The sequence below is a fragment of the Lepidothrix coronata genome, unplaced genomic scaffold (assembly GCF_001604755.1).
Source record: "Lepidothrix coronata isolate B3197 unplaced genomic scaffold, Lepidothrix_coronata-1.0 Scaffold141, whole genome shotgun sequence".
Classification (NCBI taxonomy): domain Eukaryota; kingdom Metazoa; phylum Chordata; class Aves; order Passeriformes; family Pipridae; genus Lepidothrix; species Lepidothrix coronata.
In genome coordinates, this window is record NW_016690321.1 from 762,763 (window position 1) to 784,544 (window position 21,782).

Genomic DNA, 21,782 nt, shown 5'->3' on the forward strand with positions numbered 1-21,782 from the left:
ATGGAGTTCAAAACTTACTGTTCAAGAAGAGCTCTATTCAAATGGATGAAAATCTTGGGAGCTGCAACCTCCCAGCTATTCAAGGAAAACTGCAAATTTTATCAGTTAATTGGGCTCATTTCTTTGAATGCCTCAATGGGGCAGTGTAGAGAAGTGACTGGGGAGGAAAGGAGAGGGGCAGAAGGAGGAGAGGTGCAGCTTTCTCTCTAATCTTTACTAGATATGTAGTGCAAAATTTAGCACCTTGTCTCTATCTTCACATTTCTTACTCCCCCAAATGAGCACAACTTCCCTCAACATTTGTGAGCAACAGTAATGTGTCTGTACAATTTAAGTTCTCTCTGCTATGCATAGATTCACCAGCCACATGAAGCACTTATGTCCAGAACTTGAAGAACACACTGAAGTCAAGCATGCTTAAGCATTCAGCTCAGAGACATTTCTCCTTTCCAAAGATTCACAGAACTGTCATACATGCAGCTCTGCACACAGACACTTTCAAGAGAAGCAGCAGCTAAGACTATGAGCAGAGCTCAAGTGAGGATTGAGGTGGGTTAGTGTGGAAATGAGCAGCAAGTGAAGAAATAATTCTGCAAAAACAGATTACAAGTCCCATTAAATTCCACTCAACTGTGCCTCTGCAGCACTACTGCTGCTCTGAAGGGGAGAAAGCAGTATAGAGAAGACATGCTGTTAACAGTGGACACTTGAACACCCTGACAGGAATGTGGATAACTGCTGGGGAAGCTGGGAAAGACTCTGCAATCCCTGCCTGTCCTCCTACCTGTTTGGGCACAGCAGGAGCAAAGAAGCCCAAGGCCTTCTAGCTGTACAATGCACACGCTGACACACATCATGGTTACTCAGTAGTGTCAGAAGCTCTAAACTGAGTCACAACAAATATTAAGTTTTGCAGATTAGTAGCCTGTCTTTTGAAATTCAGTAAAAAAAAAAAAGAGCCAAATAACATGGACAATTTTACTCGATGACCCCAGGAGAAATCAGGAATTTGGTACATTCCTTCTCAAAAGCCAAGTGACTCCTTGAAGTTTTTGTGACACAGCTTTTGGACAGCAGAAGAGTCTGACTATATACAGCCTACTGGATTACAGCAATCTTTAAATTACTCAGTTAAGTGTCACTGGAAGCCTGGAAGGACACCTGTCTTTTAATGCTGTTTCCTCCAAAAGTCAATACTTCTGTGTTCATTAGGATTAGGTACTATTCAGGAGAGATTCCTAGGTTGGCCTTTCTTACTGGTCTTTAGTGTCTATAAGGACAGAGAATAAGAGTGGGAACCTGCATGCAGGGAGGTTACAATTGTCAAGTTGAACCATGGCCAGGACCTGCAGATTCCACAGTCAGATGTCCTGAAAACATCATCTCATCATAACATGGAGCAGAGGAATTTGGCAGTTTCTTCCTTCCTACGTGATGTCCCTTGAGCATTACTAGGCCAGTGCTTTAGAGCTTACTCATCCCTGGGCAAACTGCAAGTCTGTGAATACATCCATAGCTAATGCAATTTGCTGCAGTCAATGGACCGTGCTTGTCCAGTGCTTGTGATAGCACCCTGTAATCAGGCAGCCAGGGAGCACAGCTGGCATACCACAGGTCTCTCAAACTTCATGGGAACTATACCTTGCAATCATTCTCAGTCAATTTTGTTGGCAGAAGTACACCTTTCCACATTGCTATGCCAGAGTCTACAAAAGCAAGCTTTAAAATAAGCCATCTTTGCAGACCTCAACATCTCAGGGAAGCACACTGGGATTTTTGTACACTAGTGAACAGAGCCCAGTCATTTCAGAGAAGTAGTAGCTTTGTATGGTTTTCCCATACAGTGTGCTTTCTCGGCCTCATGAAAACCAAATACTGGTATTTCACTTTATACAAAGAATCCACAGAAGGAGCAACCCAAAGACATCACCACAGATACCCACTATCCTCAGTACTTCTGTTGAGAGCCAGAATAACTTTATGAACATTCAGGAGATGAATAGAGCTCAGACAGAAACCTTTGCTTTCTACAAAATTTCTTTCAACGAGCAAGCGAAATTCCTCCAAGGCAATCAGAGATAACCCAGGCTCTTGAAAGGCTGCACACTTAGATATTTGCCAGAATACCCCTACTACTTCCTCAAAGAAAAAAAATTTCAGTTGTCAGAAAACACTGCATTCCTGAGGGTCACTGAGGAGGGTCGGAATCCCACGGAAAAAGGCTTGTTTTCAATGTGAAATGAACACAACTGCTTTTCAAAAGTTTCCTAGTCAGAGTCTCAGGAGTCCCTCCCATGAAAGACCCTTCCCTTTGCAGTAAGGCACAGTAATTCAACAAAGGCACAGTAATTTCAATGTTTTGAAATTATCAACCAACAAAATTTCATCAGAATGAGATAAGTCTCCTGTGGCACACAGGTCACTTAAAAAGGTTTATGAAGACTCTTGAGTGTCTGGGTATTTTTTAATTTGAAATTTCACCTTTAAAAACTTAAGCAATGCTAACTCTAAGAGGGAGTCATAGATACACTCTGGTTTTTCATGTTCACATTTCTCGTGCTATTCTAGCAAGAGTACATATTTTACCACTGAAACATTAAATGCTGGCAATTTCTAACATTTGGCCTAATCTTACCAAAGGAGATTTTAAATATTATGGTGACTATATTACTAACACATGAAATAAGCATAAAAAAATACTGCCCTCTGCAACAGCTTATAGAGGAGTTGGAAGAGGAAGATGTGGGCGGAAAAGAAAAAAAAACCCAAGCCAACAACAAAACAACTGAAGGTTTGTTAACCCAACATCAAAGAAGTCAATACAATTTCAAATAGCTAGTGTTTGATACTCGCTAATAATCCCATTACAGCACGAGTCATGTCACAGTGGTAAACACAAGTGTTCAAAACTGTTATTACCAAACGTGAACGCTTACAGGCAAGGTGAGGAGTTCAACAGTTGAGATGACTGCAGACTACACGAGCAGAATCCAAAGCAGCATGTTTGTGCCAGAGGTAAAATATTTAACTATTTAGAGCACTGCAAGTGATTAATCAACAACAAAAGACAACAACAACATCATGTTCAAACCAGAAAACTGAAGATGGCATTTTGTCCTCTTGGTGGCTAGAAGTTTTAAGGTAGATTGAAGCCAGTGCTTGTTGAGGTATCATTCTTTTCACAGACAAGACAGCAAGGTGGTCCATGCCATACTGAATAGCTACATGGCTTTGGTTTTCTTGACTTTACCTGGGTAACTGCTGAATGAGACACGGCTGGTGCTAGTGTATGGATCAACTATATTGAAGTTCCAGTGCTTATATATTCTCAGTGTGGCTGCATACGTAAACCAGCTGGAATGGGCAAAATATATATTCTCATATCCAGGTAGAACCTGAAAAACATAAGCAGAAAGATGACCCCACTATATTCTGCCCTCTTTTTACTTGATAGAAGCTGGGAAAACAACTTGTTTTAAGTAGTTAGATTAATTGCATTATTGAAGAAAGAGCAGATTCTTGTGCTTTTAACTGTGCACTTAATGAATTTCTGAAAACCCCAGAAACAATTCTTGCTCATGTGTTGTTCTCAAAATAAAACAGTTTAGGGTTACTGGGGACACTTGCATCACATGGAATGTTTTTTTTCCCCGGTTTCATTTTGAATACTTGTATTCACACATTCAGATTGGATCTTTGCAAGCATATCCAGCGTTAACTTAAAACATGCTGTTTCTGTGAGAATAACTCTGATTTGCCTTAAAGTACAGAAGCAAATGCAAGTAAATTCAATTTGAAAAGGTAAATATATATATTTATAATATGTCTTTTCAAAATATTTCCCTAGTTCTAAGATTTGTTGTTAGGCCAGAAACCTCTTGCTGCAGGCAAATGCTTGAATGAATGTTTTACAATTTAAGGTGAATATTGTTGCTCTGCAGTACCTGGAGTCTCCATATGCTAATTAAATCCTTGATAATTTTAACTGAAAAATGTAATTGCCACCATGATGTAGCAGACACTTATCTTAAAAACGTGGGGGGGTTTCTGTCATTACTCCCATTGGAAAGCCATTCCAGAGTATCTCTATCAACAGAAAACAGCAGCCACTTTCACCCATTTATTTTTATGTTAGCGCTGTCCTTTAGTTTATGTAATCCTTTTCCCTTTCTCCCTGCTTCTTTGCCCAATGTATTTGTAGTCATTCACAATACTCCTTCTTTCAAACTTCGCTTGGCTAGGTGAAACAAATTACTCTCTTCCAATCTTCTCTTTGTGGTAGTTTCTCATTCCCTAGTAATTCTAGTAGCTTTTCACTGTCCATCTCTGTGGTTTCGGTTTGGTTTGGTCTTTTCCCTATCCTTGAACACAAGTGAAAAAAACTGGACTCAAAATCCTATGGAGGCACAAGTTGTAACTGCATAAATACACCTTAATCATCAACAGAAGTGCCTTTATGCACATGCAACATAAACAGGAAAGACTCCAGAAATGTAGACTCGTGACACTGCAAATCAACACAGTCACTGGAAATGAAGTTCTTGGTGCTCACCTTGATCAGTGCAGAGCAGTGTCCCATATCCCACTGGTATCTCCCATGGCCTCCTGGCTCCACATTGCATTGTCCACCCCGTGCAGAATACTCAAATAATGCAGGAATAAGGTCCAACAGGTCTCCAACAGCATTCAGAAACTGGACATCAAAGTTGCTCAGTGGCTGAGGAAAAGGAGAAAAGGAGAGACCACAAAAAACACCTTGCGACAGAGAAGCATCAAGACAGTCTCCCTTGTTAGAACTTTTCTTACACTAACAAACACTTCTGGGAATTCTCAGATTTTTATAAACACTGCAATTTAAGACATCCTTAGGACTGAGGAGGAAGAAACAAATGAGGGAAACAAGACCTGTTAGCAATACCAATCAAGTCAGAAGTAGCTGGAGAAGGGAAGTCACGCAAAAGGCTATGAGCTTTTGAAAACTCCGTATGGTTGGAGCTAGCCAGAGTTGACAGCATCAACTACACACAGCTGGTTGTGTAACATGCTCTTCAGAACCTCCTCTTAGTTCGCCCCTTCAAAAAAAACAGCTTAACAGTGGTTTAGCCTCAGCCTTCAAAAACCGTTTTCTAAATCTTTCCTGTTCTTGCTTCCACCATGCTTTTAGTTTAAGCAAAGCTTAAGTCAGAACACACATCACTATAGAGCTGTGAAAAGTAATTTTAGAATGGCACATAATCATATAGCAAAGAAACACACTGCTTGCAATATAAATCAGTGTTATTAAACCATATAGCTGACCTCTCTACAAACCCAAAAAGGGGAGACAAGGACACAGAAAAAATAAACAGTGCCAAATCCATTTACTTTTTTTTCAGAAGGCTCAATTCTGTGTTATTCATCTGCTGTTTTGGCAGAAGGCCTCAACAGCAGCTAGTTTGAGGAAGAAATCCAAAGCAAATTTTCATATATGTTACAATGCTTTAGTTCATCATGTTTTTGCTCTAAGGATATAAACAGGGAGCAACATCAAGAGACATATCTTTACCTAGTTTTAAGCAACTTGGAGGTATGAATCATTTACAAATCAGTTTCAACAACTTTATCTCATTGGAATCCATACAGAGAGACCTGGCAGTGTTTCAGCACAATTTTTCCCCATCCAGCTGCACTGAAAGGTCTGTGAGCCCACCACACAATAAGAAGCTGCCTTCCAATCTCTGATTCACACAGGCATTACTGTACAATACCAGGAAGGGAGCAAACATATGAGAATGCTCAGCCAGCCCCAAGACATTTTAATTATACTTGACATCCATTTGCTACCAACTCCATATTCTCCTTCATAAAACCTGCCTTCATTGCAACATCTACAGGTTGATCCTGCTGCAGCATCAGTCAGAATTGCCTGTATATTTCTTAAGTTTCACATTTCTGCACTTTCTTACAGTCACTTCAAGTCAAAACTTTTTTAACTATCAGGAAGTCCATTCAACTTAGAACAAAAGTGCCAAGTAAGAATGCTTTCATAACAACAAGCACAGAAAAGTAGTCAGAAAGCAGGAGGAAGGACCCGCTCAAACAAAGTACAGGTTATGCAAATTCCTAGGGCTCCACTGGGTGAGATTAGGCTGCCAGCTGCCAAAGCCAGCCAAAATATCAGAAAAGCAAATGAGGATCTAGGTTGTTAAGCACCCACGGGGGTTGGTTTCATTTCCCTTTTGAGGGGCAAGCAAATTTTGTTCCAGTTTATTTCCAAGAATTCATTACTCTCCTTGAATAAACCAGACTTTGTGTTTAAGACTGTCTGATGCTCAGCAAAATCACACAAGCACAGAGCTTCTCTGGAGTCTCAGTAAAACAATACATTGAAACAGAAGACACGGGCATCTGCAATGCAGGCCAAATCTGGGAATTTCAGGAGTGGTCTGAGGCTTCTGCCTTAAGGCCAAGAGCCCCAGTTTTGGAAAAATTACAGCTGATTTCCAGGATATGTGAAGAAATCTCTATGAGGAGTTAATCAGTGTCCACTAGCAATAATTAGACCTAAAAACCTGTGCATCATAACAAGTGCATAATAGAGGACATATTACAATCTTTTGTAATCACCTTCTCCTATCTCACAGAGCAATGTCAGGAAAACTCTTTGTATACGTGGTTTACGTCCTGAAGAACAGGGAATGAATGAGCTAAATTGACATGGAGAGGTGGTACAGCCACAAGAGAGAGTCCCTTTGCTAGAATGTGTGGCTCCTCTAGGTAATGTCCTGAATAGCAAAACAGACAAACAAAAAAATCAATTTGAGTTCCAGTTACATAAGCAGCAGGGAGAATAAACATATAAGGGGCAGACAAGACAGAACCAGCCTTAAAGGCTTGTCTACATGAGACATTAAAATAGACACCTGTAACCATTATTTTCCAGTAACTTCTCCAAGCATGAGCAGCCTCAATACAAAATAAAGAAGTGCAAATAGAGAGTTGTCCTGGAGTCATTGTAGTATTTAAAACTCTGACACCTCCTTATTCAAGAGTAATATCCCTGCATAGACAAGCCCAAGATTAATCACAGCGTTGGTAAAGCATTAGGTAGATGAAAAGGTGTAATGTTCTTTGAGTGCCCCTCCTTCAGAAATTGTCTTAACAAAAGGGTTGGGTTTGTTTACTGGATATAAAATGTTGCTAAACCAGCTAGAATAATGTCACATTTTAACATGAAAATATATTCAGATTTTGACATCACTCTTAATGATACCTGCAAGTATCAAATTCAAAACACAGAAGTTTACAATATACATTTCCTTCCTGCAGGTCTTAATGGAAGCACTTACCTAAAACAGCCCAGCAGGAAAACAGACTCCATGCAATTCAAAACAAAGTTTAGAACTGTACGCTGCAAAACATTTGCTTCATAAATAATAATAAAAAATTATGTACTAATACTACTATCAAACGGTTCAGAGTCCAAATCAAATGTTCTTTTTGCAGTAAGGCTCAGTTATATGTGGCAGACACAATGGTTCTACAATATTCAAGTGAAATAAACCTGAAGTTTAGGGGACAGCAGAAAAATTGAACATTTCAGAGTGACTTGTGTGCACCTAATCCAACTCTCATTTAAGCACTGTGGATTTGGCATAGTTTCAAACTACCATGCATTATAACAGACAACAGAAACTCAGACCTTTCAGTTGTCTTCCTCAGTAAGTGCACATCAACTAATCCACCAAATGTAAAACCCAGCTTCTTACAAGTTTGAAAAGGTTATGTGTAATGCTGATGAGGAAACTGAAAGCATGAAATGTGTAGAATTAAAAGTAGGTTAGCAATTGAAACAGCTTGTTTCTATGCTCCTGAAAAGGAAACAATTTTATACAACTGTGCCTATTGCTTAGTGTTGAAATCCACAGGCCTTGTAAACACAGTTCCTTTTCTTCATCCCCTTTATCTCTTTTAGTCTATCCTTGTCAACCAACCAACTTCTCAGTGTTCAGGAGAGCACTCTGTCCATGTATGATCATTCATGGGCAGGGGAGAAATGTAAGAACTTAGAAATCCAGCTCCTCCTCCCCTTCTCTTTCTCCTGTCTCTGATATCTTGGGAGTTATGGGAAAAAGATTCCCAACCTTTTTTCTACAGCAATTATTCTTATTTTAAGCCATGGGTAATGGGAGCAATTGCCCTCTGCACATACCAAGCAATTAGTTGGATTTAGAAGTACACAGTTTTTCCCAATAGCAGGTAGAACATCCGGCAACAAAATACAGACTGTCACATATTGGGTTTTGGTTGGTTTTTTGTGCCTTCTTTTGTTTTGTTTGGGTGTGGGTAAAAAAGGAAAACACCACAATTCACACACAAGGTATTTTAAATATTTCTAATGTTCATTACAACCATGAATCTAAACTACTGCACTACTAGATATCAAAATAAACTTGTTCCTGACGATGATAATCCTAAAACAATAAACACATGGAAAGGATTCTTTTTTAATTAAACAAAAGTAGTATCTACCAAAGGATGGATGTAAGAAGAGACTTTCAAAGCACTGAGGAAAACATGCAATGGGAATGAGATTTGCTTTTAAAAGCATGCAGAATTTGGTTTTTTTTTAAGGTGAGAACTGAGTAACGTAAATAGCTCATAGATGTTACTGCAGTTGCCACCCAACAAAATATCAAAATGATTGGATTAATTGAACCAAAGTATAATTCTTCAGAATAAGAAAAAATCATCTATTAGGTGAATTTATTTGCCAAACATTCTACTTACTAACAATCTAAAGGATTTAAACATTCTTATAATATGTACTGGAAAAGGAAAGTTGACAACAGCCTCTTTGGATGGCAGACTTCTTTAATCACAAGGAATAAGGAAGATACTGTTGGTCTTCTTGTTTGTTTTGTTTGTTAGTTTAGTTAGGGCTTTTAAGTGCCAACAGTTTACAGAAGCTGAGTTGATGCCCAGACAAATGGATGTGTCAAAGCCAGAATATTAGTCAGCAACTTTGCATCTGCACCTGTTTTCCTTGCCCATGTAAGACTGGAACAACAGTCTTCAAGATCTTCAAAATCCTGAAGAAGATGCTAACAGCAGTAAATATGTACATACATAGCACTGGTGTAGCCTAATCTCCCAAAATTATTTGAAAAATAGCATGGTATCCAACAAAATGAACTGCCTGTACTTTTGCAGAGCTGTCAGGCATTACTTTGATGCCAAGGAAAACCAACACCTAGGTGCAAGAGCAGCTGTCCAAAATGTACTCAAAGGTAAGAGACTGATGCTAACTTACTGGCTCTGGCACACAGAGGAAACAGCAGCACAACTCAAATGAGAAATACATACACAGGGAACGTTTTTGCTTTGAATAAAAATATATGGATCTCAATGTAAGTGATAATGTCCAAAGCTAAAATTGTGACTGGCATAGAAAAGAGTCAAAATAAATCTCACCAACTGCTGCAGGCACATTTGGGAAAAGAAAAAAAAAATATACTCCCTGCATATAGTTCAAGAGTGGAAGACACAAATATTTCAACCTGAACACATATCTGAACTTTCACTAAGCACACTGTTTTTATATAGGCATGCTGATAAGGTCTCTAAAAAGAGGATAAAATTACTCAGACACTCCAGAGGTCAGTGCTTTTTAGCATCAAATACACAGTTAAATAAGCAAGCATCAGGGAACACACCTTGCAGGTAGGACATGCCTATTGCAATGAAATAACTCAGACACAACCTAGCACTTTCCTCTCCCCCCACCTGAATCTAAAAGATTCTGAAGCAGCCAAAAAAAAAACTGATGAGCTTTGCAGGGCTCTTCAGATATAGGTGTTATGAAAGGGAATTAATGAGTTCTTCTCCTAGAAAGTCAAGGTTTCTAGTATTTTCCCCTATAAACTCAGGTCCCTCAGGATGGATCATTGCTGTGAACACCTTTTTTTTCCCAGTTTGAGCTGAGTCCCCACTCACCAAAGTCCCGGAGTAAATTCTATGCAAGAAAGATGTACACTTTACTAAAATGCAATTGTTTACAATTCAGGACTCCCAGCTCCTCAAAATTCTTGGTATAGTTAAACCTAGGCAAAAAGGGTCAACTACAATTACTCAAGTCCTCCCTCTCACATTGAAAAATCTATTAGACATTAGACTTTAGGACAGCATATGCTCTACAGGAGTTAAAGGACCTCTGCTATTACATGCAATCTGATGATCTGGAAAACAATTCTAGTTCAATTTAAAAAAAAGGGGAACAAAAAAACCAACCAAACAACAAACCACCACTAAACAAAACCCCCAAACCAATCCCACTTGGCCTGTCACAGCACTGACCATGTATTTTGTAACCATATGTTTTGGAGACTTAAGAGACAGAAAAGGAAAAGACATTTAGCAATATAAAAAAATAGAGAGGCTTTTAGAATTTCAAATCTGATGCTTGGAAATACGAACAGAAGGTTTAATATACTCCCTACGTGCTGATTCATGCTGTTGTAGGTACTCTATATACCCAGAGAGTCATTTGCTCAATAACAATTGTAAAGTGACAGCAACAAGCACTTTAAAAGTGTCTGTCCTTCCAACATTCACACATGGATACAAAAGCCACCCCCAACCTAATGAGTCCAGGGTTCCAAGTCCACTGCAAAGGATCTGTGGTTATGTGACCCAAGTGCTCAGTCACATTATCTACACTGAACAGCCACTAAAGATTTTGTAGACTGGCATGCAGAATGAGTGCTTGCCACTAAGTATCTACTTTTTATTTTTAGGCAGCAGATTCCCTTCTCCCATGTTTGTCCACTGACATCCCATCCCCAGCTACTGAAAAAGAGATGCATAGTCTTACTGTTTGTTTTTGTAGTTTAGCCCACTCGAAGGCTCCCATGTACAGACCATCCAACTGTGCAATAATATAGCCAGCATGCCTCCAAAATGGGTCATCCTTATTATTTCTGATTTGCTGTCTTGTCCATCGATCTTGCTTCCTGCAGAGGAACAAACAGGTTGCAGTTTTCTTGGGGTTTTTAGAGTGTAATTGATAATGCAGGGAAGGGACAAATATATTATGACTCAGATGATCCAACCTTACTAGTGTTTTGAGGCAAATCATACTTTGAAAATCCTGCAGATATAAACATTACATCCTCCATGTGTAAGGTTCATGCAACATACCCTACCAACACATGCTTCTACAAGTCTTTAGTATCAAAGAATGAGTTGGACTCCACCTTTGTGGCGGACTTTGCTATAGGAAGTCTAGCATCCCCAAAGAGTCAGTAAAAGGAAACAAGCACTTGATAGGTCAGATGAACCATTCCCTTTTAAATGCCTATTTAAGAACAGAAACAGACTGACAATTGAAGAGCCTAGCTCTCTCCCTTATTTACAAGTGCAATGAAGGCTTTGCTGATGGTGCTCAAATACTGCCTAAGAACCACTGTTATGCTCCTCTTAGTAAAAGGTGGGAGGCCAAGCAACTATGCCATGTGGCAAATTCAGTCAAGAGCCAAATAATCCAGGTTTAGAGCATGAGGCAACACAAGCTGAACAGACTCTAGGGGCAGGAGCAGCCAATATTACAAGGATCTCTCAGAGTTCCCTCTTTTGCCATGCACAAAGAGCCATAAAAGAACCCTTGGAAATCAGGACCAGATTCTGGCCTCTTCTATCCTCCTGTATCTGTCCATCCAGCACTATGTAAAGTAGCAAAATTGAGAGAACGAACCTGTCAAGGAAGCAAACTCTTCCAGCGGTATATGGATGATAAAACCAACCAGACTTAGCTTTCTAGAAGCATCAAGTTGCAAGAAGTATGTTGGAGGAAACAGGGATATGTTCAGAGCATTCAGGGCTAAAGACTTCCAAGACAGTGCAGCAACTCATATTGCAAAACTACTGTAAAGCAGTGATGCTTTATTTTTTTTTGAGGATATATGCAATAGAAAAATGATGCAAGGCCACCTAGTATTGCCCCCCTCCATCCAACAATGCATTTTAGGGAATAAAACTGCTAAGCTGAGTCATTCTGGGAAAAAAACCCCATACACATTGCTATGGTAGCTGTCAGATTTTTCTCAGCAGTGCTGAAGAATAATAGCAAGGGAGCGCTAAGATTTTTTTGCCTACCTTTTGGATAAGCTAAAACCAATCAACTTTATATATGTGCACCAATAACAGAATTAGTCAGATATATCACCCCTTGCAGAAAGCACAAAACAAGGGAAAGATGGGAAAAAATAGTCCCCAGAACTGACAGTTTCACAGAAGTATTTGTAATGAAAAAAAACATAAGTCTAAGGAGATAAAATAATTGTTAATCAGAGCTGAGTTTTCCAGTACCTGGCTTGGTTCTTCTCCCACTTCTGGTTTCCCAACAGTGTAGCTGCATTATTCAAGCAGAATTACTTTTGATTTATACAGCTGAAGAGAAAAGTGAGTCAGGACTTTTCTGATTAGAACAGAATTTACATCAGTGGTAGAATAAGATACTAACCTAACAGAGGAAGAAAAGGATACACAATGCTAAAAAGATTAAGGTGCCAGGAGACCACTGTTCAGTAACATTCAAAATACCAGCTTTTTAGAAAAGGATTTTTACTAGAATGACCTTCAGAATTCATTGACATTATCCACACCCTTTTGTAGCAATGGTTTCAAACATTTCTTTGAAAGAATCAGCATTGGGGAAGAGTATATGCCCCTCTTCATGTATACTTAGAATTTCTTTTAATAATAACGACATTCAATCAGAAGGAAAGGAAGCATATATTTTCTTTATCCCAATAGGAAGAGAATAAAAACACCTTGAAAATTCTGTCACCCTCCAACCCCAAGTCTTGAATAATTTATTTTTAGTAACTAAATACTTACGCCATAAAATTCTGAACTCCACTTCGGACAGTGGGATTCTTAATTAACTGTGGGTACATATTTGCAGCATGGTCATACATGTGCCTGAAAGAACAAGAGTAGCAGGAGTTATTCTTTTGCATCTTTCCTTCCTTCAGTTTACCAACCCATTGATCAACAATGACAGCATTGACAGACAAGCAACACAGTTCACAAAGTAAGCTTTTCCTACTCGCAGAAATTACTCCAGTGTATGACAAACAGCAAAGGTAACACAAATGGATTGTTGAAATTTAACTTAAAATAAATGACCTTGTCAATGCCTGCTCGAACTGCTGCACAATGCAAAGATAAGCAAGAATGAGACTGAAGTACTTCATAGCAAAACTGCACATTCAGGGAATATTTGTAGGCCAGAAGCATCTTGAAAGCATTAGCACATTAATTCAAAGCACAACAAAAATAGTTTTCTGGAAAGCTATTCTATTTGGAACCAAAAAATCCACAAGGGTAAAGATAATATAATTTTCCAATTCAGTAATTTCATTATTTGGAGAGATAATTTCAGCATGATACCTAGCAGGTTTTACTTGCCATTAAACATGTGCTTTCCTTCCTGATTAAGATAAATATCCCCATTTTAAAGTGTGTATAGAATCACAGAATATTCTGAGTCCAAGGATCAAATCCAACTCTTAAATGAATGGGCCCAAGGGATCAAACCCACAATCTTGGCATTATTAGTACTATAAGTTGATCCTATATGTTCCCACAGAAACTCCCACTCCCAGCCCTAAACAAATTCAGCTTTATGGAGACTAAAATTCTTGTGGTTTTTTATTGGGTAGCCATTTCATCCCCATTAGCTAATAGAAACAAAAGTTGAAAGGTTTTGTTGGTTAGTTGGTTAGGGCTTTTTTGTTTGTTTTGTTGAAGTCCTTCAGGATGAAATCAACTACCAAAAATGCTCAAGAATCCAGATATTAAAGTCATCGTTCCATTTTACGTGAAATGTAATTGTTTGATTCAAACCAAAACAGAAATTCAACATTTCTTAATTTTGGGTCAAACTTAAGTAATTCTTTTTTCTTCAGTCACTGATTAAATTTAAAAATAAAAAGGGGGAAATCAGCAGAGAATTATTTCGCTGAGGTCCTGAGTTGATAGATATAGAACTTCATCAATCATCAGTAAATTTATCTCCTACCAATGCTGAGAGAAAGAAAACAGCACTGAGAAACAGATACCAGCCTCAAGGTAAGCACATGCCAGCAGGACAGAATTCCAATAGCAAAACTCATGAGAGCAGCTTTCTCTGGGAGGGATACAGACAGGAGCTCTTCCCAGTTTCCCTCGGGGGATAATTAGAGAATACAGACAGATGACTGAGTAGTTTGCTGATGATTAGAGAATCATCCACTGATCTTCTCCACTATTTCTTTCCTTTGCCCCATTCCCAGATGATTGCATGAACTTGATTGCATGACCCTGCTGCTTCTTATCTTAGCTCTGGTACCATTCTGACTACCAACTGTAATTGTTTGCACACATTCAGACAAAACATTAACCCAGCAAAAATGTGAATTATTTTTCTGGTAGTTTGAATTAGGTTGTTATGCCAACAGATGAGCAACAGAGCTGGTGCAAAAAGACAGCTCTATACTGTGTTAGTAGATTAACTGATGCATGAAAGGGCAGACACAAGTTGAGGGGATCTGTGGAGGGAGGTGCTGGGGCAAGAGAGAGGAGCATTCAGCAGCTTTACACCATTACACCTTTCACGTAACACAAGACTACATGACATAATCATAACCTACTTCTTGAAGAGGATAAAAAAGTTGAAGTGACAGATCAATATTCTCCACCCCTGCAAATTCACAGAGAATTCAGCAAACAAAAATCCCAAGTAATTTTAGGAAGGAAATTAGAGCTTAGCCTACTCCATGCTACAAATCAGAGCACCCATGTCACTAATGTGGAGCAAACAGCATGAGTTGGTTCACCTGGCAGATGGTCATTTAGTGATTAGAAGCAGTTGAGGAGGATACACAGTTAGGATACTGCTCTAACCACTGCCTAGGCCAGGACAAATGATCAGGCTTCCAGACTCAACCATCAGCTCTACTCCCTATTTTGCACTCAAAGGTTATGCAACACAGGCAGATTTTACAGTAGCATTATCTTTAAGCTGTAATGACTGATGTAGAGGTTGGGTTAGTTCAGAATCAGGGGACTGAAAACAGCTTCTTTAATGGCTTTCAGTCTTGTTTATGTTAACAGGGGACAGACAATTCCTGGTATTGATTGGGGTTTTTTTAATAACCAATGTTATCACAAATTTTTCCCCTAGTTGCTCTCTTTAATATTTTTGCTTTAACAGAGCTTCTGTGTGCGTGGCCAGCATGTTTTGTAAGGGTATTATTCTCTGAAGTAAATGGGATCATTTTAGTAAGGTAGGGCTTTGCAACTACATCTAAAGCCAAATGCAAGGTAATTACAAATCCAAGACAAGAATTCAAAGCCTAAAAACAGAAAAGCAGAGCCCTGCTTCTTCAAATTACTGAGGAAGATGATAGGATTCAGGTCAGCTGAAGCTGTATCAGAAAAGAGTAAAATTAATGTCGCTTCAAATTTTAAATACTGCTCTTGGGCCCCTGGCAGACCCCCACTGGAGCTATTTAAAATAATGTCACAGATTTGGATGTGCTCTGCCACTAAGTAAAGTAAGGCCTCATTAACACTTCTCTGTTTGCAATGGAGAAAGAGAATTCATACCTAAGAACACCAGAGCAAGTATCTTTGGCTGGATGATAGGACTGGACCTTACAGAGGGGTGAGAGACCGGGGATAAAAACAAGTGTATGGATCCCCAGACACTACAGACACTAGGATTCAATTTATCCAACCCCTAACTATGTATTTTCAAAACATATAGCTACTATCTGAATTAGGTGCCGACATTAGAAAAATGAAGCATGCTCTAGAAAAGGCTTATGTTTCTACCATCACTGGTAAACTGGTCTGACTAGATGAACTATCACTTTTTCTACAACAGTCCTATACAGCTAGAGATGAGATTAATTTTTCCTGAGTAATCTGACATAAAACAGTTGTAGCATACTTCATATTCTGCATATTTATTTTTTTTTAGTGTGGTTGTTTTACAGTCTGCTTAGGTTCCTACTAAGGGCAAAGCATATGTTTTTAAGAAAGGTACTTGGTCACTCTTTTGCTTACATGATAAGGCCTAGCTGTGTCTTAAAACTCTCCTTCATGCCCTAAGGTGTAATGTGAGAACTGAGCTAGCTGAGAATTCCTGAAGGTCTCCAAATTGCAGGCACTATCAAGCCGCAGCTCCTGCTCACCCAACAGCTTCTGCAGGAACCTGTGCTTCAACCTGAGATCAAGCACACAACCTTTCCTTCCTATTAATGCATCACATCAGAGCTCTTCCTAGTAGGATTTCAGGGTGAGTCATTACCACATATGGATGCAAGACAGCTGGACACCTTGGAGTTAAGACAACAGGTAGCCATGTGCTAAAGGGCTCTTCAATTACCAAGCATACCCAATGTTTTCACATTGGAGGGCTGTGCCTGAGCCACCTGAGGTGCTTGTACAGGCAGCTGACACAGGAGTCTTCACTCCAGCAGCTAAGTGGCTGTCAATGCAAACAGAGCCTTCCCCAAAGCTAAACACATATTTACAGTCTCCCTTGTTGTTACCAAGTCCTTCAAAAGGAAGGTTGAGCTGAGTGCAGCTACTGTGGGCACCAAGGTGTGCAAAAGTGGAATGAGAATGTTTAGAGACACCTTCTCATAAGGGAAGTTGTGATGGTGCTGGAGAGTTTCCCTGAAGAGAGGCTAAATGGGCCAAGAAGTCCGATGGGAATAGAGTTACAGATTGAGAAAGGCTGTTTCCTGGTATTACTTCAGAAGACTTAAGTGTCCCAAAGAAAGAAATTCTGCCTGCATATTAATTAGGATCCTGTGAATTTCTAGGCAAGATGAAGGAGAAATGGAACTCTGACAGCAATATTAACATCTGCAGACTTAGAGAGTTCTCACTTCTCCTGTGATTCAGGAAATTGCAAACACAGCGTATAAAAGGATTCATTAGTTGCAGTTTGCCAAATAAAAATCTACCAAGGTTGTGCAGCTAAAACCTGAAGTAATAAGGTTCTCTGTCTTCTCAAAGGTCAAGAGATTACATCACTAATTCATCTCTGCTCCTTAGTTGAAGCATTCTCAAAAGGTATTCTTAGTTTACAGAAAAACCTTCTTTATCCAAAATAGCTTTATATGACCTGACAGGAAAAGCTTATGTTCATCACCTCCAGTGAGAAATATGCTTCCACTGCATTTACAGACGTACAACGGGGCAAAGACATAGCAAAAATCCCAAATTCAAATGGTATGTATAATATTTGATAGTCATTTTAGTGATGGTAAGCATTTTCGGGTCTTGCACTTGTCAGAGGATTTCTCTGTGGATTTTCTCAAAAAGTTTCCCCAGAAAAGAAAGGCTTTAGCTACTTCTGGTTTTGCATCTTAACCCACTCTCGCACTTAATCTCCTTTAAAAGTTGAATTTCCCATTTTGTTTTAAAGCCAAAGTCTCAAGCCCTACTTTTCCACATTGATACAAACCCTCAGCTTCACTTCCATAGACTTTAAGATCTCTGTTCATTACTATTTCTGCTATATTCACTTCTGTACAAAAGGCCACCCAGTGCTGGTAGCCCTACAGCAACAACAGCCAGGGGTAGGAACCAACCTCCGTAAGCACCTGACCTGGAGAAGGTGAAAGCCTTGAGCAGAATAATTTGCATAACTTCACTTCTGTGAATCTTCATTTAACACCCATGGGGAAAAAAAACCCCAAGGGGGAAAATCTCCTTCCTCTAAAACTCAGCATAGACTAAGACAGCAAATAAGCCTCTGCAGACACTGTTTCACATTCAAATCACATTTAAAGCAACAGGCATATACTTATGTTTGTTTAAAAGCCAGGAAGACACATAAATCTACTGTGGAGGCAGAAGAGCAACAGGGTATGAGTTGTTGCTACTAGAACACTACCTGACATCCAATGGGGCTTAGCATGGCCTGAGCTACCTATAGTATGACAAAGCTTAAGCTTAATCACTTAAGAGATTAATACACCTAGGTAAAGCCTTAATGAAAAAAATCTGTTGAACAATATCCAATTTTAACAATATTCTAAATGTTACGCTAGCATCGCCCAGATCCAGACACAGTTTACATAAATTGATTGAATAGCACCAAACAGGAACCTCTCAAGCCAAATAATCCAACAATATACATTCAGATCTCTCATGTATTTCATTTTCATGTATTTCATGTATTTTCCTGCCTGAAGTACAGGTTGTGTGCTCAAAACTCTAGGATTCCTTTACTCTTCCTCTCAGAAGTGTTTTGTTTTTGACAAGTATTACTTTATTAAACTTCCCTAGCATGCTTCCAGAGACTTAGCTGCCTCACCAGCAGAGACTTACTAGAGTGACATTATCATGTGATCAGAGAACTATCCATAAGTATTAACTGATCTTAAATTATCTTCTTAATTAAATTAATATTATCTTATCCAGAAGCCATATCTGACAAACATTCAGACAACCTTCCCTTGCTGACCTGTCCAACACAGTCTGTGAGTATTTATTTCAGTGTTCTGAAAGCAAAGCTGACAAAGCCAAATTCATGTCACTGCAGCCATCACAAACCTCTCCCAACTATTCCCCAGCCATGCATCAGAATTTTGGAATTTTTCTTTTCCTCTGTCAGCTTAGTCATAGGAAAAGATGGAGCTGGTTGAACAACAAGCCACGTGTGATGTTCTTAGCTACATCACCAGCTACACAGAATCATTTAGGCTGGAAAAGACCTTTAAGATCATCAAGTCCTACCTAGCACTGCCATCTACTACCAGTGAGTATTTCCTAGTGTCATTCTGTCTTGCAACTGAGTTAAGAAAAGAACAAGGTATGGTTTGGGGATTATTTTTTTTGGTTGGCTGTTGTTCGGGGTTATGTATTTTGGGTTGGGGGGATTTTTTATTTAATTTTGTTTTATCTTGGGAAAAAAAAACCCTGCTCTGGAATCATAAAAAGTACAAAATTCAGACAGTTTTCATAGTGGGAGAAATTCAGTCCCTCAGGGCTTTCAGGAGAACACTGACCCTTCTGGACATACACCAGTCTGCCTTCAGGCTTATCAGTATATTTTTTTTTATTTTTTTTTTAAGTTGGCCAAAATAACTTCCCATGCTGTGAAGTTTTGGTATCTGCTCCCCAGCAGTTTCTTGACAGTGTTTGCTGAAAAAGGTCCTTCAGGAAGCCCTGCAGACCTTGCTAGCAACATTTCTCCCTGACTGATCTGCTCTCAACTGTCTCATCTACTGTTGGTCAGTCACCTAACCACACGCTGGGGAAGTAAGGACTTTTTTTGCTACCCCTTTTGCAATTATTTACAACATAGGGCTTATGCACTTCCTTACACATACACTATTTTGTGATTACATTAGTCAGTAACATAGATGCAGTACTCATCTATCTCACCAAGGTGTTAGGAGAGCCTGCAGAATGAGAAGCAGAAGGCATTTTTGAACCCATAATGAAGAAGCTATACCTCATGCCTGCTACTAATTAAAAGAACAGCATACAACTGCAAAATGCATGGTTAGTTTAAATGGATGGGTATTCAGGGAAATTAAAGCAAACAAAAAAACCTCACAAGTACAGAAATCCGCTTGAAGTGTCATAAATTGAGTTGCTTCCTGAGATACTTACGGAGCTGTGAGATAGCCTTCCAAGAAGCCAGCAGCATACATGATATCTTCATTGCTTAAGGTCTGACTGCCATAGCCTGCTCTGATCTCCAGGACGCCCCAACCTGTTGTCTGTATACTGTTGTTGTAGAAACCATAAGCATCTCCACTCCTGTCCAGTGTGTTCCTGACCTGAAGTGTTTTTTCAGCTTTATTCCAGTACACAGTTGCATAGCGGATTTCTGTGATGGAGAAGAAAGGGGGCAAGGGAAACAAACAAACATAAGTAGGTATTTCCTATCCAATACTGAAATGTCAAGGCAATATTTTGGCAATTTAAAAAAGTTAATTTTATAGCTCTCCATCACGTTTAGTTCTACTATGGAGATCAACACTAATGTTAATGTACTGAAAAAAGGCATGAGAACCAACTGGAGCTTTACAAAACCTTACAACTAAATATTCTCATGTTATTCTTCTGGACATTATCTACAACTCTTTCAGTGTAGAGCTCCAACATAGCTGAGTGTTGACATAAAATTCAGAAAAGAATTTCCTTATCTGGTCCAGAAAACAATCTATACAAACCAGAAGACAGCATGCCCTAGGAACTGCAAAGGATTATAAGCTACTGTTGACTTTCTTTTCCACCTAAAGATTCAAAAAATTGCAAAAGTTTTCGAAACTGACTTTCTGGGCAACTAATCCTGGAGATGGCATAACAGAAGCACTAGGACTTAGTGGATCACACGCTTAAAGACAAAAGCACCACACATATGCAATCCTTTTTAAGACACACAATGCCCATCACCCATCTGGAACAGAATCAATCCCAAGTGTAAAATGAACAGGAAGTAAAGGCACTAGACTGCTCAGAGTTCCACTTGGACTGCTGTTTTAAGAAACATACTGATGTTTTAATCCTGCTGAGCTGAAGAACGAAGAGAAAGGTACACTGCTTTCCAAAGCAGCAAACAAACAAAACCCCAAACCCCACACCCTACAATTTTAATTGAACCTTCCCTAAAATGGAACATTATTACATTAGCTCTTTATTCAAGAGTGATCAAATCACTAATACAGAATTTTAAGTGAAAAGAGTTTAAAAATTATGAGTCAGAGTTCCTAGAATTATTTGAAAAGTTTTAAGGGATAAACTCACAGACAGTCCCTCTGAATGGCTGTACAGCCCTCTGGTCTATCACCAGCAAACTTGCTGAGGGTACACCCTGCCCCATTGCTGAGGTCATTAAGGAAGATGCTGAACAGTATCAACCACTGGCATATACCACTTGTTACCAGTCTCCAGCCAGACTTTGTACCACTGCACACTAGGTCAGTCTTCAGGATATACTAGAGACACTTCTCATGGTAACAGAAGACACATTAGCAGAACAACAATTTTAGTAGTGAAAAAACTTTGGGTTTTCCCCTATTCTATGAAAAGAAGTGTTACATGAATATTTAGAGATTAAGTCATTTCAGGGACTTGGAACACAGTGTCTAAAAACATGTTTTTCATCTGCCAGGTACTGAGGCTATTTAAAGGACTGAAACATGACAGACTTTGGGTAACTCTTCAAGCAGCTAGGTGCTTAGTTTTCTGTTGTCTCCTTAACTATCTTCTAGTAATACATGCAGTAATTTCTACTTTAGGTTAAGGGTAAACATGGGAATCATGCAGACTGAAAAGTCTGTAAGCAGAGGAACAGGCTGATAAGGTTCATCACTGGAGAGAGACGAAGGTCACCTTACAAAGCTAAAGCTTACACAGCAAAAAAGTCAGGGAAAGGGAGGTCCTGAGAAGAAGTGGTGCAAGGGGTCAGTGCAGAACACAACTTGCCCATCCAGCAGCAAATGGGAAGGCTGATTCCAACCAAGAGGCCCATTGCAGGGCAGAGGAGAGACAGGCCATGTGCCCAGTACACAAAGATGTTGAGGAATGGGTAGAAAGAGCAAGAACAAAGCAAGGCAAAGCATGATCATCTTCCCATCTCTTCAGGAGGTTGTAGAAAGGTGGCAGGAAGTCAACAGGAACCAGGGCAGCTGGGTATTGTTATTAGTATGTATGTATGGCCAGTCTTTGCGAGCGAAGATTTGGGAAAGGTCATTAACCCTTCGAGCCTGCGCAGTGGATTTTTT

At 39.4% G+C, this 21,782-nt stretch overlaps 1 protein-coding gene across 1 annotated transcript in view; it reads right to left on the reverse strand.

The window, feature by feature from the left end:
- Positions 1-21,782, reverse strand: part of PLBD1 (phospholipase B domain containing 1) — a 36,927-nt gene that overhangs the window by 11,012 nt on the left and 4,133 nt on the right. Inside the window, exons 2-6 of the mRNA XM_017827702.1 lie at positions 19,663-19,882; positions 12,877-12,960; positions 10,853-10,991; positions 4,553-4,717; positions 3,251-3,395 (exon numbers count right to left, since the gene is read on the reverse strand). Of these exons, the coding sequence (XP_017683191.1) occupies positions 3,251-3,395; positions 4,553-4,717; positions 10,853-10,991; positions 12,877-12,960; positions 19,663-19,882 (753 nt within the window). The remainder of the gene's footprint in view (positions 1-3,250; positions 3,396-4,552; positions 4,718-10,852; positions 10,992-12,876; positions 12,961-19,662; positions 19,883-21,782) is intronic.